Source organism: Trematomus bernacchii, unplaced genomic scaffold (assembly GCF_902827165.1).
Source record: "Trematomus bernacchii unplaced genomic scaffold, fTreBer1.1, whole genome shotgun sequence".
Taxonomy (NCBI): Eukaryota; Metazoa; Chordata; class Actinopteri; order Perciformes; family Nototheniidae; genus Trematomus; species Trematomus bernacchii.
Window position 1 is genome coordinate 1,860,427 of NW_022987531.1, and position 23,512 is coordinate 1,883,938.

The window sequence follows — 23,512 nt, forward strand, 5'->3', positions numbered from 1 at the left end:
TGATGCAGTAATTCATGCAAAAGGAGGCCCAACCAAGTACTGATTGCAAACACATGAACATACTTTTCAGAAGGCCGACATTTCTGTATTAAAAATCCCTTTTTTAATTGGTTTTAAGTAATATTCTAATTTTCTGAGATACTGATTTTTGGGTTTTCATTAGCTGTAAACCGTAATCATCAAGATTAAAACAAATAAAGCCTTTACATATTCACTTTGTGTGTAATGAATCCATATAATATATATGAGTTTCACTTTTAGAATTGAACTAATGAAATAAATTTACTTTTCCACGATATTCTAATTTATTGAGATGCACCTGTATTGCAGTTATTAACGGCTTGCACATATTGCACACATTGCACATAGTTTGATCAACATACAAGGGGTGTTATACATATATGAGCATCATACAAACATACAAAAAAGGTTGACACATGACATAAAATAAATAAGTAAAACAAACTCATTTAAATACAGTTTCATATATTACAGAGATTCACATATTTGCTAATTACACAATTAGTTTTGATTAGCCTCAATATTGTTTTAATTCTTCGGTTTGGAGTCAGCCCATCTGTTACCATGAATATGAAAGTTCCCCAAAAATAAGATCTAACTGTACAACAACAAATTACTTCTATCACCTTTGGAGGATGTAAAGATGTCTCTCTCCGGGATTGTAACGGGTGCAGCGGGAGGGTGCGTCAGGCGGAGACTTTGTTGTCATCTGTGTCCGCAGCGCGCACAAGAAGCGCACGTGAAGTGGACGCGTGGCATCAGCGCGAGGGCAGCGGTGATGCGCGAGCCGCCTATATAAGAGCTCCATCATGATCGGTCCTTCATGCAATTGCTGACTGACACCGCCTCTGGAAACACCGTCACTACTCCGCCTTCACACACAGACACGCTTCCCAACAGCTCCACGCAGGACTTCTCTCACTCGTGCTCCAATGTGTGCAGCTCCAATGTGTGCAACTCTAAAACTTTGTCGAAGAAGAGTCCCAGGGCGCGCGTGATGCTCCACAGCAGCGAGTTTAACGCAGACTACTGCGACTCCACATGAAGTTGTGAGGAAAAAGAACACAAACAGGACTCCCCCCCCCCCTCTCTCTGTTAAAGGGTCACCAAGCAAGTAGCCTTCACCTTTGGCATGGACAATGGATACTCTGAGTCTGTCAGTGAACGCGGTGTCCTACACGGTGGCGGCTGAGCTCTCCACGGTGGATGACCCCTTTAACGCGCCCGTCCGGGGCATCGCGCCCTGGAACTTCACCGTCCTGGCCGTGCTCATGTTCGTGGTCACCTCGCTCTCTCTGAGCGAGAACTTCATTGTCATGTTTGTAACGTTCAAGTACAAACAGCTGAGAAAGCCCCTCAACTATATCATAGTCAACCTCGCCATCGCGGACTTTCTGGTGTCGCTCATCGGTGGAGTAATAAGTTTCCTGACAAACGCCAAGGGTTATTTCTTCCTTGGGAAGTGGGCTTGTGTCTTGGAAGGGTTTGCTGTTACATATTTTGGTAAGTTTTTTTTTTTTTTTAATGGTAGATCTGCCTTGTAAAACTCTCGTAACTGTTTGAATCAGTGATTAGCTGTTTTTAAATGTATTCAAATATGTGTAAAACAGCTCCATGGCACATCCATCTGTGGTGACTTCAACAACTGCTCTCAAATTAGGGCATCTGACAGGAAGGTAAAGTGAAAGTGACAAATCATTTCCATTACAGCTGTTGCCAAATAAAATTAAAAAAAGTTGACTGAGTGAGTGAGGATCAGTCCAGAATGTCAGTAACTTTGCTCAGATTCATGAAATGAGTACGCCTTGACTTAATAATATTCTACTTAGTAGAGCAGAACAAAAATAAATATGGATTTATTTATTTTATAATATATTCTAGCTACAGTAGTATACTGCTTCTTTAAATCTCGACCTCCATAATGCCGCTTTGCAAGTGTTATCTGCATTATGGAGCATTATAACAGGGGAAGGATTGTGGACATTAATGTGCAAAAATCTTATTATAAGCTATAAAACAAGTTCAGGCATCAATCAAAAGAAGTCACAGTTGTGATATTGTATGAGCTCATGGTGTAGATTTTTTAAAACCTTCATGATATTTTTTAAGCATGCATACAACAGACTTTTAGTTAAAAAGGCGCAGTGTGAGTCTGTAAGGCAGGATTCAAAGCCATGCTCAGAGCCTTCTAACATACGCAGTGCATGACTTGTTACGAGCACCGTGACCATTAATGTTAGACAGTGGATTTGTGTTTCTCCACTGAAGCTCAGTTCGAAAGGTTACAGGTTCTCAAAGTGGGATCTCGCGTCTGGTAAGTGGCCCGCAGTACATTAAATCAAGAGAAAGGAGAATACTTTGTTCATTTGATAAAGGAACCCTTATTTAATAAGGTTTGTGAAATCCTATTTTAGTCTGACAGAATACGAAGACACAGGATGTGTTTATTACCGACTGTCAAACTGCCACATTTGTAATCATCAGAAAAATCTGAATTTATGATGAATATTCAGATATTATGATTGTGGTCCTTTGAAAATATGATAACATCCCTTTATCCCCCCCCCCCCCCCCCTATAAAATGTAATGAGTGACAATATCACAAATTGATCTTTGCCAGTTCTTCATTACATTGGGTTTTGTTATTTGAATTCATATCGCCGGGGAAACTAGACTTTGCACATTGCCACTAACAAACTCAAAATCGTCAAGACAATAATAATAATAATAATAATATGTCATTGTCTTGATCATTTGAATGTGTACATGTCCAAAGTCTTACAATCAATATATAGGTAATTGTATAACTGTATGTATTTAGCAGTTTCAAAAAAGATATAACATTCACTCATAGCTTTAGCTACAAACTTAGTTGTACTGAAAGACAATATTTGGATTTGTTGTGCAAAATAGAGTTATTGGGTGTAGGCATGCAGGAGTTGAACAATAAAGCTGAATAAATGAAGAAAATGCTGCACACTCTTTATAGATGGATATTCAACTTAGTATGTGATTTTTACTATCAATGTATACAACATAATTGTATATCGGATATCTCGATATATGATCTAATCACAATATGATCTCATTCTTGGATCCTGGTGTTTTGGGTGTAGCGATGCACTTAATTACAGATCAAAAAAAGCTTGATTAAGTGATAAAAAAAAAAGAATAATACAGGGAAAAGAGCGCTCTGCGTATCAACATTAAACCATATTATGTCTGTAGGATGAGATGCTGCCACTAAAAGAACCATCTGACGTGATAAATGATCATTGAGGAAGTCAATCAATAGTCCACTGAAGTGAAGCGTTACATCTTCAAGGGGCTTTGGGTGGAAAGCCACTTCAATTTCTTTCTTGACAGCAGTTTCAGTGATTGACAGCTGGGTTGCATTGTTATCACCTGTGTGTATAAGTGTGTGTGAGCGGGATACATGTATATGTGAAGAAATTAGTAGGATAAATGCCCTTATTAATATTCAAGATGAAAGTATTTTGTATGTATGTTTTGTTTCTTGTATCCATGCACACCCTGTGAATAGAACTTGACACAATGGATATTTTTCAGGGAAAGTACTCTCTTTGAGGTTCTTTTGACCACAAAGCTACAAAAACAACATTCAAGTTGTGGTGTTAATGGTATTAGTGAACCCCTGCAGAGTCTATTTAATTTCTTAAAGGGGACCTATCATGCAAAATGCACTTTTGTGCGTCTTTTATACATGAATATGTGTCCCCGGTGTTCCAGGGAACTCACCAAGTGTCAGAAAACACAACCCTCTCTATTTTCCTCCATACCCAAATCTCTAAAAAAGGGGCTGCAACGGATCTGATAAAAACTGATCCAGATTTGAACACTTTACTGACATCAGTAAAGTGGCGCTACGGCTATTGGGCCAACTCTCCACCTATCAGGGGAATGTGGGGTTGGGCCACGGCCGGCCATTGCCGCTCGAAAGTGCTGGAGACGCTGTAGTACATATGCCAGGCCTGTAAGTGGCGCTGTAGTCTGCCACAAAAGCAGCGAAGAAGACTTCCCGCGCATAGTTACCATGGTTACCCTTCTGTTTATTCTCCGCTGTGGCTTTTTTTCTCCCTCCCCGAGGCAAGTGTTTGCTCCCGCTGCTTTAATTCAATGCAATCCCTCCCCGTCGAGGCAAGCACTGTAATTCTCTCCGGTTAGTCCACCAGCAGATGACAAACACCCACCTCTCCGCCTCTTCCAAGGAACGAGGGGACCGTGCGGCAGAGTTTCAGTTTCAGTTTCTTGCGCCGGTCAAGATGTCCGTTAAAGTTTAAATCTTCCGGACAAAATTAGAAAAGTGCCGGTCAAAGGTCTTCTTTGTTATTTATTGAGCTTTAAAACAAATGAATAATGACTCTATATAATAATAGGCTATAATAAAACACGGAGATCTATTTTTCTCCCCCTCTTCTGACAGCCCAGCAGCTGTTCAGAGCGCGCTCCCCTCTCCTGCAGGGGGGCGTGGTCAGCTGCAGCTCACAGAATCAGCCCCCTGCAAAAACAGTGCTGAAGAACAACAAATAGAGCGAAATGAGGCATGGCTTAAAATCATGATCTGTTTGGTATTTTGAAAACAGAAACGTATAAATATACCTTATATAGGTATGGCCCTACACTATATCATTTAAATATAGCATGATAGGTCCACTTTAATGGAGGATTTGGACTCACATTTCATACTTTATTCTTCCCGGGACTTGAACCGATGACACTCTGATTCCCAAGCCCAACAGGATTGAGATGCTGCCCACACTTGTTAAAGCATGTTTGACAGAATTGGACAACCTGGTCTCTCTACTTGGTCCTCTCCATTCAAGTATAGTAGGCAGACACTAGGAATACCGGAGGATGGAGAGATAGATAATTAACGGGTCTGTGAGAATGACTTATTACTGTAATTAGGGTCTTCTTTTTTTAGCCCATTAGGAGGCAGCATAATAGCCCCACTAAGGATCCTTAAACTATTAGCAGTACCACCACTCTGCATAGTACAGTGGAGAAGTGAGATACCATATAAGACATTAGGAAATTATTATTATTTATAGATAATTTAAAAAATCCATGTGTAACCAGCTTTTATAAAAGCAGCAAAATAAAACACACTTCAATGTTCAGATTTATAAGAAAACAGATACAAAACTATTTGGTGTGGAAAAAACTAAAAAGTGTTGAAATAGAGGTAAGCTACAAAATATAAAATATAAGACGGACAGGCTTGGGGAGTAACAGATTACATCCCAACCCAGAAGGCAGATCATAGGAAATTGAAACTCAAGTATCGTGAAAACTGATACACATGCTCTAATATTGTGATGCTTATAACTGTAGCAAACAGATCAGATGGTTTGTGATTGTGACTGCTGAGCACTGACCTCTCCTGTTTCTTCAGGGATCGTGGCCCTGTGGTCCCTCTCCGTTCTGTCCTTCGAACGGTTCTTCGTGATCTGCCGGCCTCTGGGGAACATCCGTCTGCAAGGGAAGCACGCCATGCTGGGGCTGCTGTTCGTCTGGACCTTCTCCTTCCTCTGCACCTTCCCTCCTGTGCTGGGCTGGAACAGATACACTATCAGCAAGATCGGAACCACGTGTGAGCCTGACTGGTGAGCAATTAGCATTTTATCATCTCTGTAACCAACAAACAGCTGCTGTATTAATGGGGCGAAGCCTGCGAGCAAGTTCAGGCAGTCAACTCGAGCACTTATGCTGCATTCATACATAACGCCCCTTGCCACTCTACGACCAACCAAACAGAGTCTCCTTAATATGCCACTCTATTTAACCTGCCAGATCTCTCTCCATGCATTGCTTACTGCTGCTATTGCTGCAGCTACTTCCACGTCACTGCTGCTTGCCTGCCCCACCACCACTCCAGCTTCCACCTGTAGGCTCGGGGGTTAGTTATTTAATCATCACTCATCATGCTATGTATATCTGTGGAGTGATGAGACCCGAGCCTAGACGCCAAACTCAACTATGCTGCTTCTAATAAACATGTTAAAGAAACACGTGAGTTGTCTGACTGAACTGTAGTAAAGTGTCAATTCTCCTAAGTCTCCCCTAACCCACATCATAGACGTTTTATGTTGCAATGTCATAGTTACTGGGCCCAATGAAAACTGAAGACTGATATTCTTTCTGCAATAACATGTTGTTGTATGACTTTTCAAACATTATTTTAAGTGGTACAGAACACACCAGACATGTATTCAGAAATCAGGTTTTACATTAGAACTAAACTTTAAACCTGCGATCACTAGGGGGCAGCACAAGGAACTCTAAGGTTCAGATTTCAGCTGAAACGTAAGTGCAAAGAATTTAGAATTAAATAACAGTCACAGGATTCACAGGCAGTAAAGCAGAGACGTAGGTATAAGCAAAGGCAAGCTTTAATAAAAGAAAAAACAATACAAAACACAGGTTAGCAGAAAACTAAGAGAGCAGTTGGTTTAACAAAAGCCACAAAGAGGAACAAACCGGGAGGGCACAGGGATCATGGGCAGCAAATCCAAAGGGAACATGAGGAATAATCAAAATACAGAGACAGGAAGAATGGACAACAAAACAACACCAGGGAAACATTGACGGGACAATTGGTGATGAACTGACAGAGACACTCTGGAAACACAGGCATAATTCAGACAGGACCAAACACATTGACAAGACACAGATTGAGAGGGCAGGGCAGCAGGGAGATTATACAATCACAACAGGCTGGAAAACACAAAGACAGGAAGTGAAAACAGAGATGCCACAGGAGGAGAACAATTTTCGAAATACCACACAGAACCAAGATCATGACAAGAACCCCTTTAGTCTACAGCAGGGGTTTTCAAAGTGTGGGAAGGTGAGCCTCCCCTCAGAGAACATAAGAACAGCCGCGCCCCCCCTCCCTATTATTATTATTATTATTATTATTGTTGTTGTTGCTATAATGCAGGGGTATTCAATTGCATTTCAAAGAGGTCCAGTAAGAGAACATGTCATTAAATGCTCTGTTTTCGCTGTCTACCTTCCGCTATTTGAAATTCCTCAACTGTTTCTCTCCTCATGTCTCGTCTCTGTGTGTGTGTGTTTGAATCTATCGTGCTGACTCACTGACTGTACCGATTTGATTGGCTGAATAGCGTCACTTCCTTGAAACATTAAATAATAACTTTTTAAAACCTTTTTATCTTTATGTTTTAAACATATTGTATAAAACTCCCCCACTACTTGGACTATTCCTTGCACCCCTCTAGAATAAGCCTGAATGGTCTCAACCATATTGCATCAGTAAGTGCACTTGTTGACTTGTTATAACAAGATCGCAAGGACACTGGTAGCGATCGGACAATTGAGTGTTGTTCAGTTTGTGTGTTGTGGAACATGCGTGTGTGTGCATGAGAATATACCACACACCCAATTACAATTGCATGTTCAATTCACTACCCTGGAAGTTAATAAAGTTGGAACAGCCTGTGGACAGCCGTTCTTCCTTGCATGTCAATAGCAGACACCTTCTTACAGAGGACAGGCAAATCTAGCTGCAGCACGACCCGTATATTTTCGCACGCTGTGTTCTCAACACATATTTTTTAAACATTTTTTACATTTTCAACATCGGATACATCCTTATATGCTCCCGGCAACACACTGAACGTCAACTTTGCCTCCTTATTACACTCACCCCTACTTTAGTGGGAACAATGAGTCTGCGTCTTTGATGCACACAGGAATAAACACAGATCATCCTCTGGCTGCAGCCTTGACCGGTACTTGCTTTTGATCAAAGTCAATGCGGAAAACCCGCACTCACACAGGTAGGTGGAGGTGAAGGGAATGAGCACTTTTACAGCCTTTTTGGCGAGGTGGGGGAACTCGGTCTCTACAGACAAAAAAAAATTTGCAAGTGTCACTTTTCTCATCTTTTTCTCGTTATTTTTTTTTCTCACGCTGCGCCTCCCCTGAAGCTCTCTGGCGCCCCCCAGGGGAGGCGCGCCTCACACTTTGAAAACAGAAATGGGATACACTCATGCCACCTAGTTTGTATCCAAAGATCAATCCAACTGATTATCAATTATACATTGACATAATCACTACCTCTAATATAGATTTTTAGATGACAAAAAAAGGGCAAAGCTCAGACATGAACTAAAAATGGACACTGCTGCAGGTGCAACATCGCGCTAAAGGATGACCTGCTATGACGGGTCATCACCCGTCATCCTCATTCCTTTTGGTTAGTGTGGTTCTCCTGCATCTCTAATCTTGTGGCAGTCTCTGCAGGCAAACAGTCCTGCAGGCTGCTGGAGCTTCATACCTGCACACGTTAACTGTTAGCACCAAATTGCAACTAATCTATATCTACTGTCACTTTTCACATTGAACATGTGCTCTTTTATTAAATAAACTAAACGCTTTCATTTTAAGTTGTGAGTTTAGTGTTTTTAACCCTAAGAAACACTGATGCATTAATCAATAACAATAATCCACAGCTCCTCTCTCTGCTCCAGAGGATTTCAAAAATATATATCCCAATGCCACTACACCCCCGTTGCTGGGTGAATCTCAGACTTATTTAGTCAATTTTATTTTACTACGACTGGGTTTTGGCCAGGAGTAGTCATTGTAGTGGGCTGGTCTTAGCTACGTTAGCTTAGCTTTGAGCTAGCTTGCTTCCACCTTATTTTGCAGTGGTTGCACTCATAGACACTCTGTTTTCCACCGCTGTCTCTCTGCAGTTACTGAGCGGCTCCGTATTTTAGAGGTGGACCATCCAATTAGCACATTAGCCAATCGCAGATAGATTTATCCCAGCTTGAACGGTAGATGTTTTGGGGTTGATCACCTCATATCTAAGGCTGCTTTTACACGGGAACGTTTGCGTTTATGCACAGTATGCGTTTTCAAAAAAGTCTTCCGTTCACATGCATTCGTTTCATTTAACGTGTCTGTTCAAACGAGACCGCTGGAAACGCTGTAGTACATACCGGGACTGTAAGTGGCGCTATAACTTCCGCCACAAAATACACCAAAAGCAGCGAAGAAGACCCCGGAGCAGCCCCGCAGCAATGTTGCCATGGCTACCCTTCTGTTTATGCCCCGCGGTGGATTTAGCAACATGTAGTAGTTCATGTAATTCTCCATGTCCACTTGTTGCTGATGGTTGTGGTAGAGGAGCTGTAGATTTTGCACTAACACCTGTAGCATGGTCGAGCTGTAGATGTTGTACTAACATCTGTAGCATGGTCAGTAGCAGTAGCACTAGCAGTAGCTACTGACAGTAGCTACTGGCCATGCCACAGCAGTGAGCAGCAGAGGTGGGGAGAGGTGGGGCTATCATTATTTTTTCAGGAAATATTCGTATAGAGGCGATTACACGGACTCGTTTGACCCCCCAGAGCGTTTCGTTTGCAAATCTATCCACCTTGGGACCCGTTATCGTTTGTGGGGTCCGTTTCTATTGGCCTCGTGTAAACAATAGGGCTATACGCAAGAGAAACTATGCAGATACAAGCCGTTTCGTTCTCGTGTAAATGTGGCCTCAGTGGAGTTGAGCCTGTAACAATACAATAAGAAGGTAAAGGAGGCTGAAACAACCATAAAACAGGGGGGAACTACAGTGTTGGATGACCATTCTCTCTGGGTTCCCCAATACAAGTGACACCTTTACGATACACATTTGACTCATTCTTAGTAGAAAAATATGAACAAACAAACTCCTAATCCGCTCCACAAGCTTCATCTTGAGACTCTTTTAACCAAACCAGATTTTAACCTTTTGCTAAGGTTCCACGTAATCTTACCCCATACATAACCCTTTATTAATTATCTTTCTGACCACACACCTGGCACACAAGGAGATACAGATTGTCTTTCCACCTGCCCTGTGGCTCATATCTATCATACTGCGACAGATGTATTATCTGAAACTGTGTGAAAGAGTCTAATGGGAAAAGTCAAGACACAGGTTGGATTTGAGCTCAGGGTGCTATCTGAATAATTCTATTTAGGTGCATTGATCAAAGATGTGAATATAGAGGGCTCAGAGTCTCCTCAAGTCCAGTGAGGAACCCATTTCTCAGATGAAGCAATTAACAGATCACATAAGGAAACCCCCATCACATAGATGACCTGCTCCACCCTGACTGCATGCTGCATGTGTCAGAAAACATCTTGAAAACAGCAGGAGCGAGACACCGTACAGGTGTTCTAGGTCCTAATTGCTGCCACATGCACAGCCTGATGCATGCCAAAAGCCTCGTTTATGCTCAACTTTTTACCTCAGGATACAATTATTGATGCATTAAAGTGTTCTCAAAGCTGGTAAAGGTGCAGCTAGTTTGAATGACTTTGTATACTGCAGGGTAGCTTGTGGATTTACTCCAGGTGGAACTAAAGTCTGATTTAAGAGTTGATTATATTTCACATCATTAATCCAGATCTGTAAAGTGACTAAAGGTATTAAATAAATTTAGTGGAGTAAAAGTACACCATTTACCTCTGAATTAAAGTGGGGTAGAAATACAAAGTAGCAAAACATTTAAATACTCAAGTAAACTACAACTCTCTCAAATTGTACCTAAGTACAGTACTTGATTACATTTTCTTTACTTTACACCACTGCCCCTAATTATTGGCAGGTTTCCTGAATATTCAGGATTATTTTGTGTAGGTATACCTGACAAATCGTCTTTTAACCACAGCATAGCCCTGGCCACGTGCCTGAATTATTTTGTTTGTTATTTGGACAGTCTGCAAATCTTCATGCATCATGAAGTACTATTTTGCACATGATAATAAATTCATGAGGTCTGAGGTGTGAATCCATCCATCACAAACATGTGCAGGCCACACTTCCCTGGTTCTACGATGACTAAGATGCAGGCACACAAAACACACACACGCACACACACACACACACACACACACACACATTTCCAGGTAGTTCCTTACACTTTCATCTAGAGCTTGTTTCCTTAGGTAATCTCATGTCAATTACATAATTAGACGAAATTGCTGGGCACCGCGACCCTAATTGTGTCCCAGATATTTGTTTCATCTTTGAAATGTCCCTTTCAATCGAAGATCAAATTAGGTGCAAAACTGTAATCTTTTTTTTCCAGACAGATAAAAGCCTCTGAATGTCAAACTATTTTCACAGACAGCTCATAGCTGGGAAATTATTGGATTTGGTTCTTAAAAGAGACACACAAGTGTTATCAAACAAACGGTTTGGTTGTTTTCTGTCTGTCTGCATCTATTTTTATTTATAGGTCACTAAGTGAGGCTATAGCTACAACCAACAATTATTCGATCAACGATTTTCTAGATTATTTCATTGGCTATTGACTAATCTATAAATTGAATAATCGTTGCTCTATTCACTACATGTAACTATTTGTTGACTGATATCCGAAGCACAATCTGAATGTTAACATCTTTGTTCTCCGTCTCTGCACAGGTATTCCACCAACATGATAGATCACAGCTACATCATCACTTTCTTCGCCACCTGCTTCATTCTTCCTCTTGGAGTTATATTCTTCTGCTATGGAAAGCTCCTGCGGAAGCTCAAGAAAGTACGTATGAGTTCTAACACGACACAAATGGAAATCATTAGTTTATAAATGATGGCCCTATTATGCAAATGTTCAGGTTCACATTTGTGTTTTGTGCCTCTACTGTGAAATGTCTCCATGCTTTAATGTTCAAAAAGCTCTTTATTTGTCTCATATGCCTGTGCTGCAGCACCTCTTTTTACCATGGATGAATTAAGAGAACTGGATACAGCGTTGGAGGGGGGGCTATTTTCATTGAGAGTTGATCAGTGGTCCAAGATGTAGCTACTGTAGCTTACAACTTTAAGGCCCACTGGATTTAAATAAGGGCTATAAAGGTGTTTGTACTGGTAGATCATTAAGCTGAAAAAACATGAAATGCTGATTTACACTTTCCCAATGTAAGTCGATGGGGAGATGTATTATACTTTGTAGAGCGTTACTCCCTACACTGGAAAAGAGAGCCCATTCTTCTCTGATTGGTTAACTGGCCGGCTCTGTTGTGATTGAGAGACTCCCTCTGGATTTCTGCTTTGCAGACCATTGACATGCACAAAAACGTATATAACACACTACAGGGAACACCCCCCAAAAGCTAAACAGGGCCCCTTTAACCCCAGAAATATCAGTTAATGTTGGCCAGTCCTCCTGTCTTTACAGCATGTTTACCCCCATGGTCAATGTGAATACTGGCTTTGAAATAAAGCTGCAGATGATATTTGTTACTCTATAAAAAGACACATTGGAAATGTTTGTTTTCAACTCCAACCCTTAAACTAGAATGACTTACATTTTCATTGTTCATGCATAAAGGGGCAACACTTAAGAGCTTTTAAGTTTGACATCAAAACTATTTCATAAAAGGTTGCACTAAAAATGAGCAAATTCCCATTTCATTGGCAGCTGCACATTTCTTGTTACTTTCTGTAAATGCACTCACAGTACATTAAGAAGCTGTAAAGGTTAATAAAGCCTGACTTCAGTAACAATCAAGCTGCGCAGAAAAACATTTTAAAGCCAAATTCATAGTTCCTTGTGGAGCTTTTATTTTATTTTTGGAAAATGAACACTATTTATACAGACCCCCGACAGGCGATTACTGTTGGTATGGTCCTGTTGAAATCGTAATAAAATAGCTGAAGCATTCCTTCTTTTTGCAACGCAGAACCCAGGGGTTCTGTATATTGCGTCATCAGGAGCCTACAACGTGATGACATCATTTTGATACCTTTGCGAAATTCCATGACAGCACGTAGTTGAGCCAGAGATTGCTCCCACAACAAAATAGTGGATTCCATATCATTGAATATGAATAGATGGTGACCTGTCTTTAAAACCGAAACTTGTTGAAAGTGTAAGAAATAGTAGCCTCAGAGTTGTTTCAAAGGCCAAATTATGTTAGACACTACATTAGATTTGAGTTGGATAATTCAGTTATTGGCGTAATAAAATAAAACAATTTGGTACAAGTATCAGCTTTTAAATCAGTACTTTTCTCCCCTCTAGACTGTCTTAATTACAGTGACATATAGCCTCTCGTGGTTCTGTTCCCCCAGGTGTCTCATGGTCGTCTGGCCACTGCCAGGAAGCCTGAGAGGCAGGTGACCCGCATGGTGGTGATGATGATCGTGGCTTTCATGGTGGGCTGGACGCCGTACGCAGCCTTCTCCATCCTGGTCACGGCGTGTCCAACCATCCATATTGACCCCAGGATGGCTGCCATCCCTGCCTTCTTTTCCAAGACAGCTGCTGTCTACAACCCAGTCATCTATGTCTTCATGAACAAACAGGTAACTGAGAGTTGAAATGTCAGAAACAAATACTACTTAACTCTGACATTTCGATCATGTTTGCTTGGTTTATTTGAGTATTGTTCGCAGTGTGTAGTAGATGAAAGCTGCTGCAGAATACTGAGACGTTTTTTTTCTGTTGTTGTTCGGTGTTAGCTTGTCTCTCAATAATGCATGGTGTATGAATAAATGAAACATGAAATCCAGAGAGTACAATTGTCCATGCGTGGCTCTGTTAAAAAATACATTAGCCACCTATGGTATGCTTGTGAGGCTTGCAGTTCTTCATGGCATTTACATGGTGCTGTCTAGCTCCTTCCTAGTGTAAGTGAGACACACTGGGTTTTATGAAGCATGGAAAATAGAACCACCTTCCCACAAGATTGACATGGGTATATCTTGAAAGGCTTTTAATTGGAAAATACTTCTTAAATGTCAAGGTAATCTATTTTAGACTCTAAATGAATTCTTACGAAGAAAATAAACATTTGTATTGGGAACAAAACAATATATATATGTTAAACGTCCTTACTGCCATTAAACATGTTTGCTGCAAACCCCATTATTAAAAATATATATATGTTCTGTTGGCAAAATCCCCATGCCTAGAAAGGCACCAGGATGTGTGTTTTACAATACTTCAGGACTCAGAACAGAATGCATGCAAGTGCCCTGTCTCAGGAGTCTATGGCTGTTATGTGAATGCTGTATTTATCAGGATAAACAGAGTGGGACAGTTGTATCCTCCTCTTCACCTTAAATGGACCGAACTGTCTCCTGCAGCAAAACACTGATGCCCCGAAGGGCTGACTGCTCGTGGAAAGCTGGACTCACCAACTTTACTTCTTTTAGTATCTCCGGTAAACATGAGCATGCGGTGTCCAATTAACTCTTGTCACATTGGTTTTCTTTACCTTACACTGCATTTTGGCCTCTCCTTTTTTTTTTAATATCATCTGTGAAGCTACATTTTAACTTCATGTGAAGCTGAAGTTCGTTAGTACGACCTTTTCATGTAAACATTTCGCTGCCATGTTCTCACAGGGCTCCATTGTCTTTGCAAGTGTTTATTCTACAGTACATGAGAGGTCTTTGTGTTTTTAATAGCTTATTTTAGTCCAGCCAGCGCAACATTAAAACTGTCCATTCCGGTCATGACAAATATCACCATTTATGCCTACCATGCAATTTAAAGTGTTCTATTTTCAGATAGGGATATGGAAGTCCTACTATATGTGCCTGGCACGATGTCTAGAACAGACATTCCTTTCAGGGAGATTAATGCATTCCACATGTCCATCAGATTGCCCTACTTTTGGGCTGCACTCACTGTTGACAAACATCATATAGTGTCTCCAATAAGACATTGACTGGATGTTAATAAGGACGCCTATGCAGCTTCAGCCAAACTGTTGTTCTTCTACACTTATTGTGCCTATTGAAGCCAGCCAACTTCCAGTGCTTGATTGCAATATCACTCTCCGTTCCGAGTTACATAACAGTGTGAGGCCAACCAGAGTCTCAAGGGATTCCCATAATGCATGTTGGGTGCTACTTAGGCAGCATTTTATACTTAGGGAGACAGCCTCTTGGAATCTCTAGGAGGTCAAAAGGTCACATATGACACATAACGCACATTACATAACACTAAGGTTGGATAGATAGGAAACAGTGCTGTGATGTGGAAGGGGAAATTTGAATGGTCAAATGTGAGAAAGCGTACTTTATTATCCTCTCGCTGCCCTAGGTTGAGTTTGTGAAATTCCTAGCATTACATAGCAACCATGATCATCATTGGAATTTTCACGCTCACATATTTTTCAGATTATATAGGTAATCAAGCAAGTAAGCTAGCATGTAACAAATGGCTGACATATTGCTGGAATGCAGGCCAACAAAAAGAAAAAAGAGCACTGTTATTATGTAGCTGTGCAATAATTAAAGCTGCTTGGAAGTGAAATAACTGAAATCGGAAATATTTACAGTCCCATTAATATCCCAAACCTGCAATGCAGAAATGCACCATGACCGTGATGGTGGAACACCTATGGGATAATGTCCTTACAACCTCAATGCCTGTGTACTTTGATATTTTTCACAAAATGAAAAGTTATCACATAAGCACTCTGTACTCTTTGCATAGTTAATCGTACAATATTTAGTTTTCTGCCTCAATCAAAAAAAAGTACATGTTAGTAAAAATGGTTGCTACGGAGCCCCCTAGGGGACATGGAGAAGAAAAAAAAAATTATTTGAACAAAAGAAAAAAAAAAAGTTTTGCGAAATCTCGCAAAACCCCTTTGCAGTTTGTAGACCCTAAGCACTCCTCTCCCTCCTCCAGCTGTGACCAATTCTTGAAGTTTAGCTCGGATGACGGCGCGTATCGAACTGTTCTGATAAAAACGACTCTGTAACTCATTGTCTACCTTGCTATGATTGTAAAGTCATCTTGTTTGTATTTTTACAACGTTATTTTCATGAGTTATTGATCCACGAAATTCGAATCTGTCAATAACTCAGCTCAGAGTATGCTTTGCGACGTGCATGTCCCCTCGCTCTGAGTGTTCTACTGAGGTGTCTTTCACTTATGTGAAACCCGTGCCTATTGCCAAGCACTGATGTTATATCTTTATATTTAAGACAAAGCTCAAAGTAAAATCGATTAAGATCTCGCAAAAGTATTGCGAGAATTTTTTTTTTTCCATGTCCCCTAGGGGGCTCCGTAGGTTGCTGATCGCTGTGCTCAAAGTCCAAATGTGACCTGCTCTATCGAAATCAGTCGCATTGACACGAAGACACATTTTGAGTTGTATACACTGTTGGAAAGAGGAGATTCCTAGCTTTCTAATGATATCAGGATTGTTTTTGTACTCCAAATATTAAGCAAAATATGTCACATTATATAATGACTGTCACCGAGTCATCATTTTGAGAAAAAGGCCTTCAAAGTTTCCTCTTCTCTGGAATCCATCGATCTGATTGATTATTAGTGGAGCAAATGATCAAAATAGTCCAGAGGGAAAATATTTCCGTTTGGATTACTGGTCTGGGGGAAGCTCGCGAGTGTGTGAGTGTATGTGTGTGTGTGTGTGTTTGTGTATTTTTGCATTTGTGTATATTGTTTTTGTTTCCCGGGGAAAACACTCACGAGAAACACCGGCTGTTGTTATGCCTGCTTTGACGTTAAATTACTCCGTTCTCCGCTTGTAATTATGCCGTTACAAGCTTCAAAGTTGTATTTATCATCTGAATTTGCCGAAACAAGTTTAATATTCTGAAAGCCAAGACTTTGTTTATTTGAAATCAGATGAAAACAAACTGTAACGGACCCTGCCGTGTTATCTATGATTACTATATGCCTTAAATTCATAATTTCAGCCGGAGGGAGGGGGTGCGGCGCTGCGGAAGAGCAGATTGCGAGTGAGAGGTGCCTGTCATCTTCCCTTTACAAGCTTCAAAAATGTATTTATCGTGTGATTTTGGAAATAAAAGTTTCATATTCTGAAAGCCAAGACTTTGTTTATTTAAAATCAAACAAAACACCCTAACCCCGAAAAAATTGTTTTTTACGCAAATCCACGTTTATTTTGAAATGAGCCGTTGCGACTTCCGACTGATTTCGATAGAGCGGGTCACAAATAATTTCAATTCTGAAATCGATTGGCGCTGACCTTCCGTCGCACAACCATTTAGCTAACAGCATAAGGCGGCACAAGCTAGCAAAGGAGGTAACCATAGAAACAAAACTAACTAGATCTGCGCCCACCTCACAGTGAGGCAGCGTCCACACGGCGGCGTGCGTTGAAGCTTGCCGGTGAGCTTGTCTGAAACTCGACCAACAACCAATCACATGAATCTCACGCCCCGGACACACAAGCACGCGGTTTGATTGGCTAGAGCTTGTACTGGCATATGATTTGATTGGCTGACGCTTCTGCCGAAGCTTCAAAAGTTGAACATTGCTCAACTTTTGAAGCGAGCAACCCGAGCAAAGTGAAGCAACGCTCCCACAATGCAGTTCGGCAAAGCGTGACGTCACCCCCCATTCAAAGTGAATGGGCAGAAGCGTTGAAGCTTCAACGCAGGCCGCCGTGTGGACGGGCCGTGAGCAGAGAGCAAATCACGTATCATGTGAAGGCAGCTTGAAGGCAGAATTGATACCAAATCTTTTTCATTACTTTCAACCAGCAGCAGGTTGCAGCATCAACAGTATGTGCATGATCCCACAGGAATGTAGTGCCTGACAGTAACCCAAGGTTTAATTCAATGTTTCCACAGACTGTGCCACTCTGCTGTACATTTCATATATGCTGTGCTAACGACGGCTGGCCTATTTTTCGTAGTAACAGCTTTTTCCCCAGAATTCTTTTTTAATCTTTTCATGCTTTAGTCAAATATTTTTAAAAATGAAGGCCGACTTAAGGTTGTATAGGGAAAGGATTGGGACAAAATTGCAGAGTATCATTCTGAGTGCTGAGCTCACACTTGCCCATGCCCAGAACAAAAGTACATTCCCAACACTGGGGGCTACCAAGCTACCATCACCCAAAAAAACGGGGGAAAAAACAGCCACAGGCATATAGATTGCTGTGCAAGCAGCGTATTACGGCCCGTATTTATGTTTTTGTTAGACAGAAACCTCTAGTGGCGGTAGTTGTTATGTCTGAATCAATGGAGAAAGTAGAAAAGTTTGTACGTAAATAGGTCACACTACGTGACTACAACGCGTGCTAAAGTAAGAATCAAACCCTGATCCTATTCTAACCTATCCAAGTAAAAACAATTCTAAACTTAATATATAATGGTCACATGTTTAAAACTGCCACCCTGCTAGCCTTTTCCCATTTTAGCTCAAACTGTTATATGTCAATTTGGGAGTCATCGCTAACCACCTATTCTGCTGTTTAGGTATGATGATGTGGTCAGCATAGCAGTGATTAAGTAAATAATGCAGGCATAATAGGTATGATTGATGATGATGAAACTGGTGTCACCATTCCTGTGACAATCTAGAATCAGCTTTAAACTGTTGCAGAGTAAATTATAGTGTGTTTCCTGTTATTCCTGTTGCCTTTGGGGTGACATATAATTACCATATTCCCTCAATGGTAGTGTATTAAAAGCTATATTTTTCAATGTTGGTGGGATTTATACAATAATAATAATAATACATTTTATTTTAGGCGCCTTTCATGACACCCAAGGACACCGTACAATTTGTTAAAAAAGAAAACGCTAATAGGCAACAGAACATAATAAAAACACAAACAGGAAATCATGGATGAGACAATCAAGTGGACACAAATGAAACATATAATGGGGAGCACTACAGTGAGTAGGCAGATTTGAACAGGTGGGTTTTTAATTGGGATTTGAATATGGTGATTGTGTCTGACTGTCAGATGTGCGGGGGGAGGGAGTTCCAGAGTCTGGGAGCAGTGCAGCTAAAAGCCCGAGCACCCATGGGTTGGGGACGGTTAGCAGACCAGCAGAAGTGCTTGGTGTAAGCGGTTTAACAGCTCATTTAGGGTCCCAGAGTTAACAAAGCCATACACATTGTAGCTTTTTTCATGAGATCAGAGGTTTTACTGCCACTCTTTGAAGGCATTACTGATTTGAGGGGAGCACTTAGGAGGCTTGCGTGTTAAATTAGACAGGTCATTAAGGGTCAGGAATCACGAGTTCTCCCTGGGGCATGAGGGTGTGAGGTCCACTCTTAAAAACGCTCAATGAGTGTTTTAAATGTAAAGCTAAGTGGAAACCAATGATTCTGGGGCTATTAGTGAGGACTAGTTGAAAAGGGCTATGTGAAGAACAGCTTTTGACAGGCCTTGCCACTGCCATCTCTTCTTTTTTCTGTTTGTTAATAATTGATTCCTAGAGTAAGTGTTGGTAGTTGTATTTTCAAGAGAGAGCTAGGCTAGCTTTCCTCCTACCTCAATGCTGGCAAGGCTAGCTTTTCCCCCTGCCTCCAAACTGTGCTAAACTATAATCTGAATGTTTTGTCATTAAGAGTTTTTCCCGAAATCTTGCATTATTCTTTTACAGACATTTTTCATGTACGTAAACCCTAAAACAATGTAAGTGCAAATTATTATTTTAGCTGACTGCTCCTAATTCTCTTGTTTTCTGTCCAGTTCAGGAAGTGCCTCATGCAGCTCTTCTGTGGCAAAGGGACTATCCCAGACAGCCACCTGAACCCGACCTCAGAGCGACCTGGGATTACTGTTGACAGTCAAACAGGAGAAATGTCGGCCATTGCAACTCGCATCCCCGTGGGGGGCAACGGATCTGATGATTCTCCCACCGACTGTGGCTCATTAGTCCAGCTGCCGATCGCAGAGAACAAAGTGTGTCCAATGTAAAGAAACCCTCATACCTATATGTGTTCTCCTACCCCCAAAATCCATAATAAGCTTCTGTGATCTAGATTCAGTGTGTTTCAAAAACTGTCGGGACAAAGACAGAACTGTTTTCAGATGTTGGGGAGATGGAGGATGCAGTATTAACAATTGTCAACTCTTAAAGGGGTTTCCACGGTTGATGATTCTTGCACTTTAAAAAAAAAAAGTTCACTTACAATTCGGAACGGATACCAAACACTAGCATGTTTTTCGATTATTCAGTTTTTGATTTTTAAATGAGGTGGCCAGAAGGCAGGCAGAAATGCTCAGAGATTTACCAGCCATATATCTTGTAAATATTTGCTTGCCAGATGCTCCGTCCACTTATTGAAAACTATCTTAGATGTTCTATTGACCTCTTTGCACACCTGCTAGTTTGCCACATTAGAGGGTACTTGATTCAACTGGCACTTGCTTTTATATCCCAATGATAAAAAGAGTCTGCTGAACACGCACACCTTGACATCTTTAAGTAGAGGGCTAGCCAGCTCTTAGAAACCACAGTGCATCCAGCCTTTCATCTCGTCCTTGCATTCTCCTTTGAAGCCCTGTGATGGGGCCTGCAGAGAAAGTGTTGTTTTTCTATACTCTGGCATCTTCATTCATCTCTGCACGACAAGAGGATGGAGCAGCACTCTTCTAAATTTGGATACTTTTACTTCAGTTTAGAGTTTGGTTCAAAGCTTTCATCTCTAGTGAAGACGGTCAGTGGGACTTGGAGATGCAAATCTCCTGTTGCCTCTGTTGTAGATATAAGAGAACAATATATTTATGAAGTGCCAGCAGGGGATCAACACACACACACACACACACACACACGCACGCACGCGCACACACACACACACACACACACACACACTTACAGGTAGTTCCTTACACTTTCATCTAGAGCTTGTTTCCTTAGGTAATCTCATGTAAATTACATAATTAGACTAAATTGCTGGGCGCCGCGACCCTGATTGTGTCCCAGATATTTGTTTTATCTGTGAAATTTCCCTTTAATTGAAGATCAAATTAGGTGCAAAACTGTAGTCTTTTTTTCCGGCCAGATAAAAGCCTCTGAATGTCAAGATGACATTTCACAGACAGTTCATAGCTGGGAAATTATGGGATTTGGTTCTTAAAAGAGACACACAAGTGTTATCAAACAAACAGTTTGGTTGTTTGCTGTCTGTCTGCACCCTTCTATTGATCCATCCATATCTATTTTTATTTATAGGTCACTAAGTGAGGCTATAGCTGCAACCAACAATTATTCCATCAACGATTTTCTAGATTATTTATATATGTATATATCACACATGTGTACATACACAAAAATTGCAGTTCACTGCCTGTATTATGCTCTCTATTGGCACTGCGATGATACAATATACCAATAAATATCCTAGCACAAGAGTGGCTTTGCTAAGCAGCCATGAACAACGGCAATGAGTATTGCCATCATAATCGCAGGTTTAACAGCAATATATTAGCTAAATACTGTCACAAAGTTAAACACTTCACCGTTGTAGTGTGTTAACATGTCTTCTACTTTGTGGTGCATGTTTGTTGACTATTATATTTGTCAAGACACTGGTATTTTCTCTATGCTGTCTGTTTGAAATGTACTCAGTGTGTTTTAATCATGTTTTGCCAGTTTGCTTTATGTAAGATTTTGATTTCTTTAAGAACCAATGTATCTGTACCAAATGACTTGATGTGATGCCTTGATACAGTTAGCATACTGACATGAGACCATCATGAGGACGACTGGCTACTCAGCGGCAATGAAACTTGTTAAATATGAAAAAAAACTATTATTAGAACTTTATGGAACTTGACCTGCATTGATCAGTTTTATTTTATTGGCAAAATTCCTCTGTGAAGTCAAAAAGTGGCTGAAAAATGAAAGTTATCACCCTATACAGTTGTACACTTTTAGCTCCTCATAAACTGATGATTTTTGTTTCACAACTGTACACTTTTTGTTCTGTATGGTTCAGTCTCACAGATCTTTTCAACCACATTTATGCAGCTTCTAGCTAAAAAAGCTTAAATAAACAAATGAATGCCACTATTCCAGCAGCAAAAGGTGCACAGATAAAGCTGGCTAGCATTAGTAGACACCTCAGCTTTGTAATCTGTAAGTGTAAGATTACACTGTAAACCAGTGTAATCGGGTTGCTGTACATCAGCTAGTCTATTTTGGCTTATCTTTGCCCATAGGAGAATAATTGATGAATGCAGCTTTAAGAAGTTTTATATATATATATAAATGGCAATCCAAATTCCTTGCAAACAAGGAGGGAAGTAATGTAGGCTACATTTTGTGTTGCCAGTAGATATTCCCAATGTTCTCACAGATGTTCTCTATTTATGATGATTATAGCAATGACTCAATTGACATTTTACAGGTCTGTCACAATTTGCTATTGCTGTTTGCGAAGTAAATGAAAAAAAAAAAACACAAGTCTCATTGTGCTTTATTGCTAAATCCTAGCTCAACTCCTATCTTAACCTACATAGTTTTTTATGGTTGATGTTGTTTTTGCATAAACCGAATACACAACTAATTTAATTATAAAATGCTTAATTGTCAACAAAAATAAATACATCACAAACTGAATGAGTGATTATTAAAAAGCACAAGTATACAGTATATATACACACAGTATCTAATAAGATACATTGTAAAAGCTGCTTTCCCTCATATTTAATTAAGTAAGGTGCCATAATCTTCTTTTTTAGGGCTGTTGTTTCTGTTTATGGCACAGGGATAGTGGTAAGTTCTGCAAAGCAAGTTGCATAAATGTATTCAAAAAACACTGCATTAAAAACAAGCAATATGTAAATCACTGATTCTGTCAGTATTGTTATATGATGTTCCAATTGCATCAAACATATGAAGAAGAAAAATGGAAACTGCTTTGGCCGCTGACAGGGGAGGCTGTCCAAAGGTCCTTTGTCTTTTCCTAACAACTATTCCTTCACTATCTGACGTGATTATTATGGGCCAGCGGATGTGCATTTGCCGCGAGAAACCACAGTTTTCGCATCAAGTAAGTATCGTAACGTTCATAGGGCGACTCTTGGTTTAGCAACTGTTGAAAGTTGCTAAACAAAGCACTTTGGTAAATTGTGGCATAAATTGTATAATGCAGTAGCGGGCCATGCTTTTCACACCTAGGCCTTCAGCAGTGTCCCACCTGAATTATCCACCTCTTAATACCACCATTATGACGTCACAGCTATAGAAACCATTAATATTATACAGAAACGCAGTAGAACAGGGCGTTGCATCACAGACAGAATGTAGCGAGAATGAATGCCATTACTAGAGCAGAAAACCAAATAACACAATTCAACAAGTGCCACAACTGCGCCACACACATCCTCTCTAGCAGAAGCATTAATATTTACTTAATAAAATATCCAAAACATCAAAAATGAAAATGAAAGTCATTATAGTATACTAACCATGTATATGTTTGATTATTTGTACACAAAATCCATCCTCCTTTCTTTCCTCAAGAAGAGTTCAATTACTCTGTTGTACAGATTATCTGAGTTTTCAGTTTCAATAATAAGTCCTGTTCTAACGCCATGGAGGCTCATGCTGAAAGTCGAGTCTGTCCAGTTGTATTTCTGGCAAAAACCATTGTGAAGCTCCTTTTCCCACTTGATCGTTAAGCTGTAGATCCACTCGGGTTTCCCAAACATGTTTCAAAAGAACAGTTGATTGTAAGTT

General features: G+C 40.5%; 1 protein-coding gene across 1 annotated transcript; it reads left to right on the top strand.

Moving 5' to 3' along the window:
- The first annotated feature begins 1,154 nt into the window (after positions 1–1,154).
- Positions 1,155–19,743, top strand: valopa (vertebrate ancient long opsin a). Its single transcript, XM_034122323.1, has 5 exons — positions 1,155–1,524; positions 5,438–5,648; positions 11,492–11,609; positions 13,145–13,378; positions 19,516–19,743. Exons 1-5 carry the CDS (start codon positions 1,161–1,163, stop codon positions 19,741–19,743), a joined length of 1,155 nt encoding a protein of 384 aa, XP_033978214.1. The 5' UTR covers positions 1,155–1,160.
- The last annotated feature ends 3,769 nt before the right edge of the window (positions 19,744–23,512 follow it).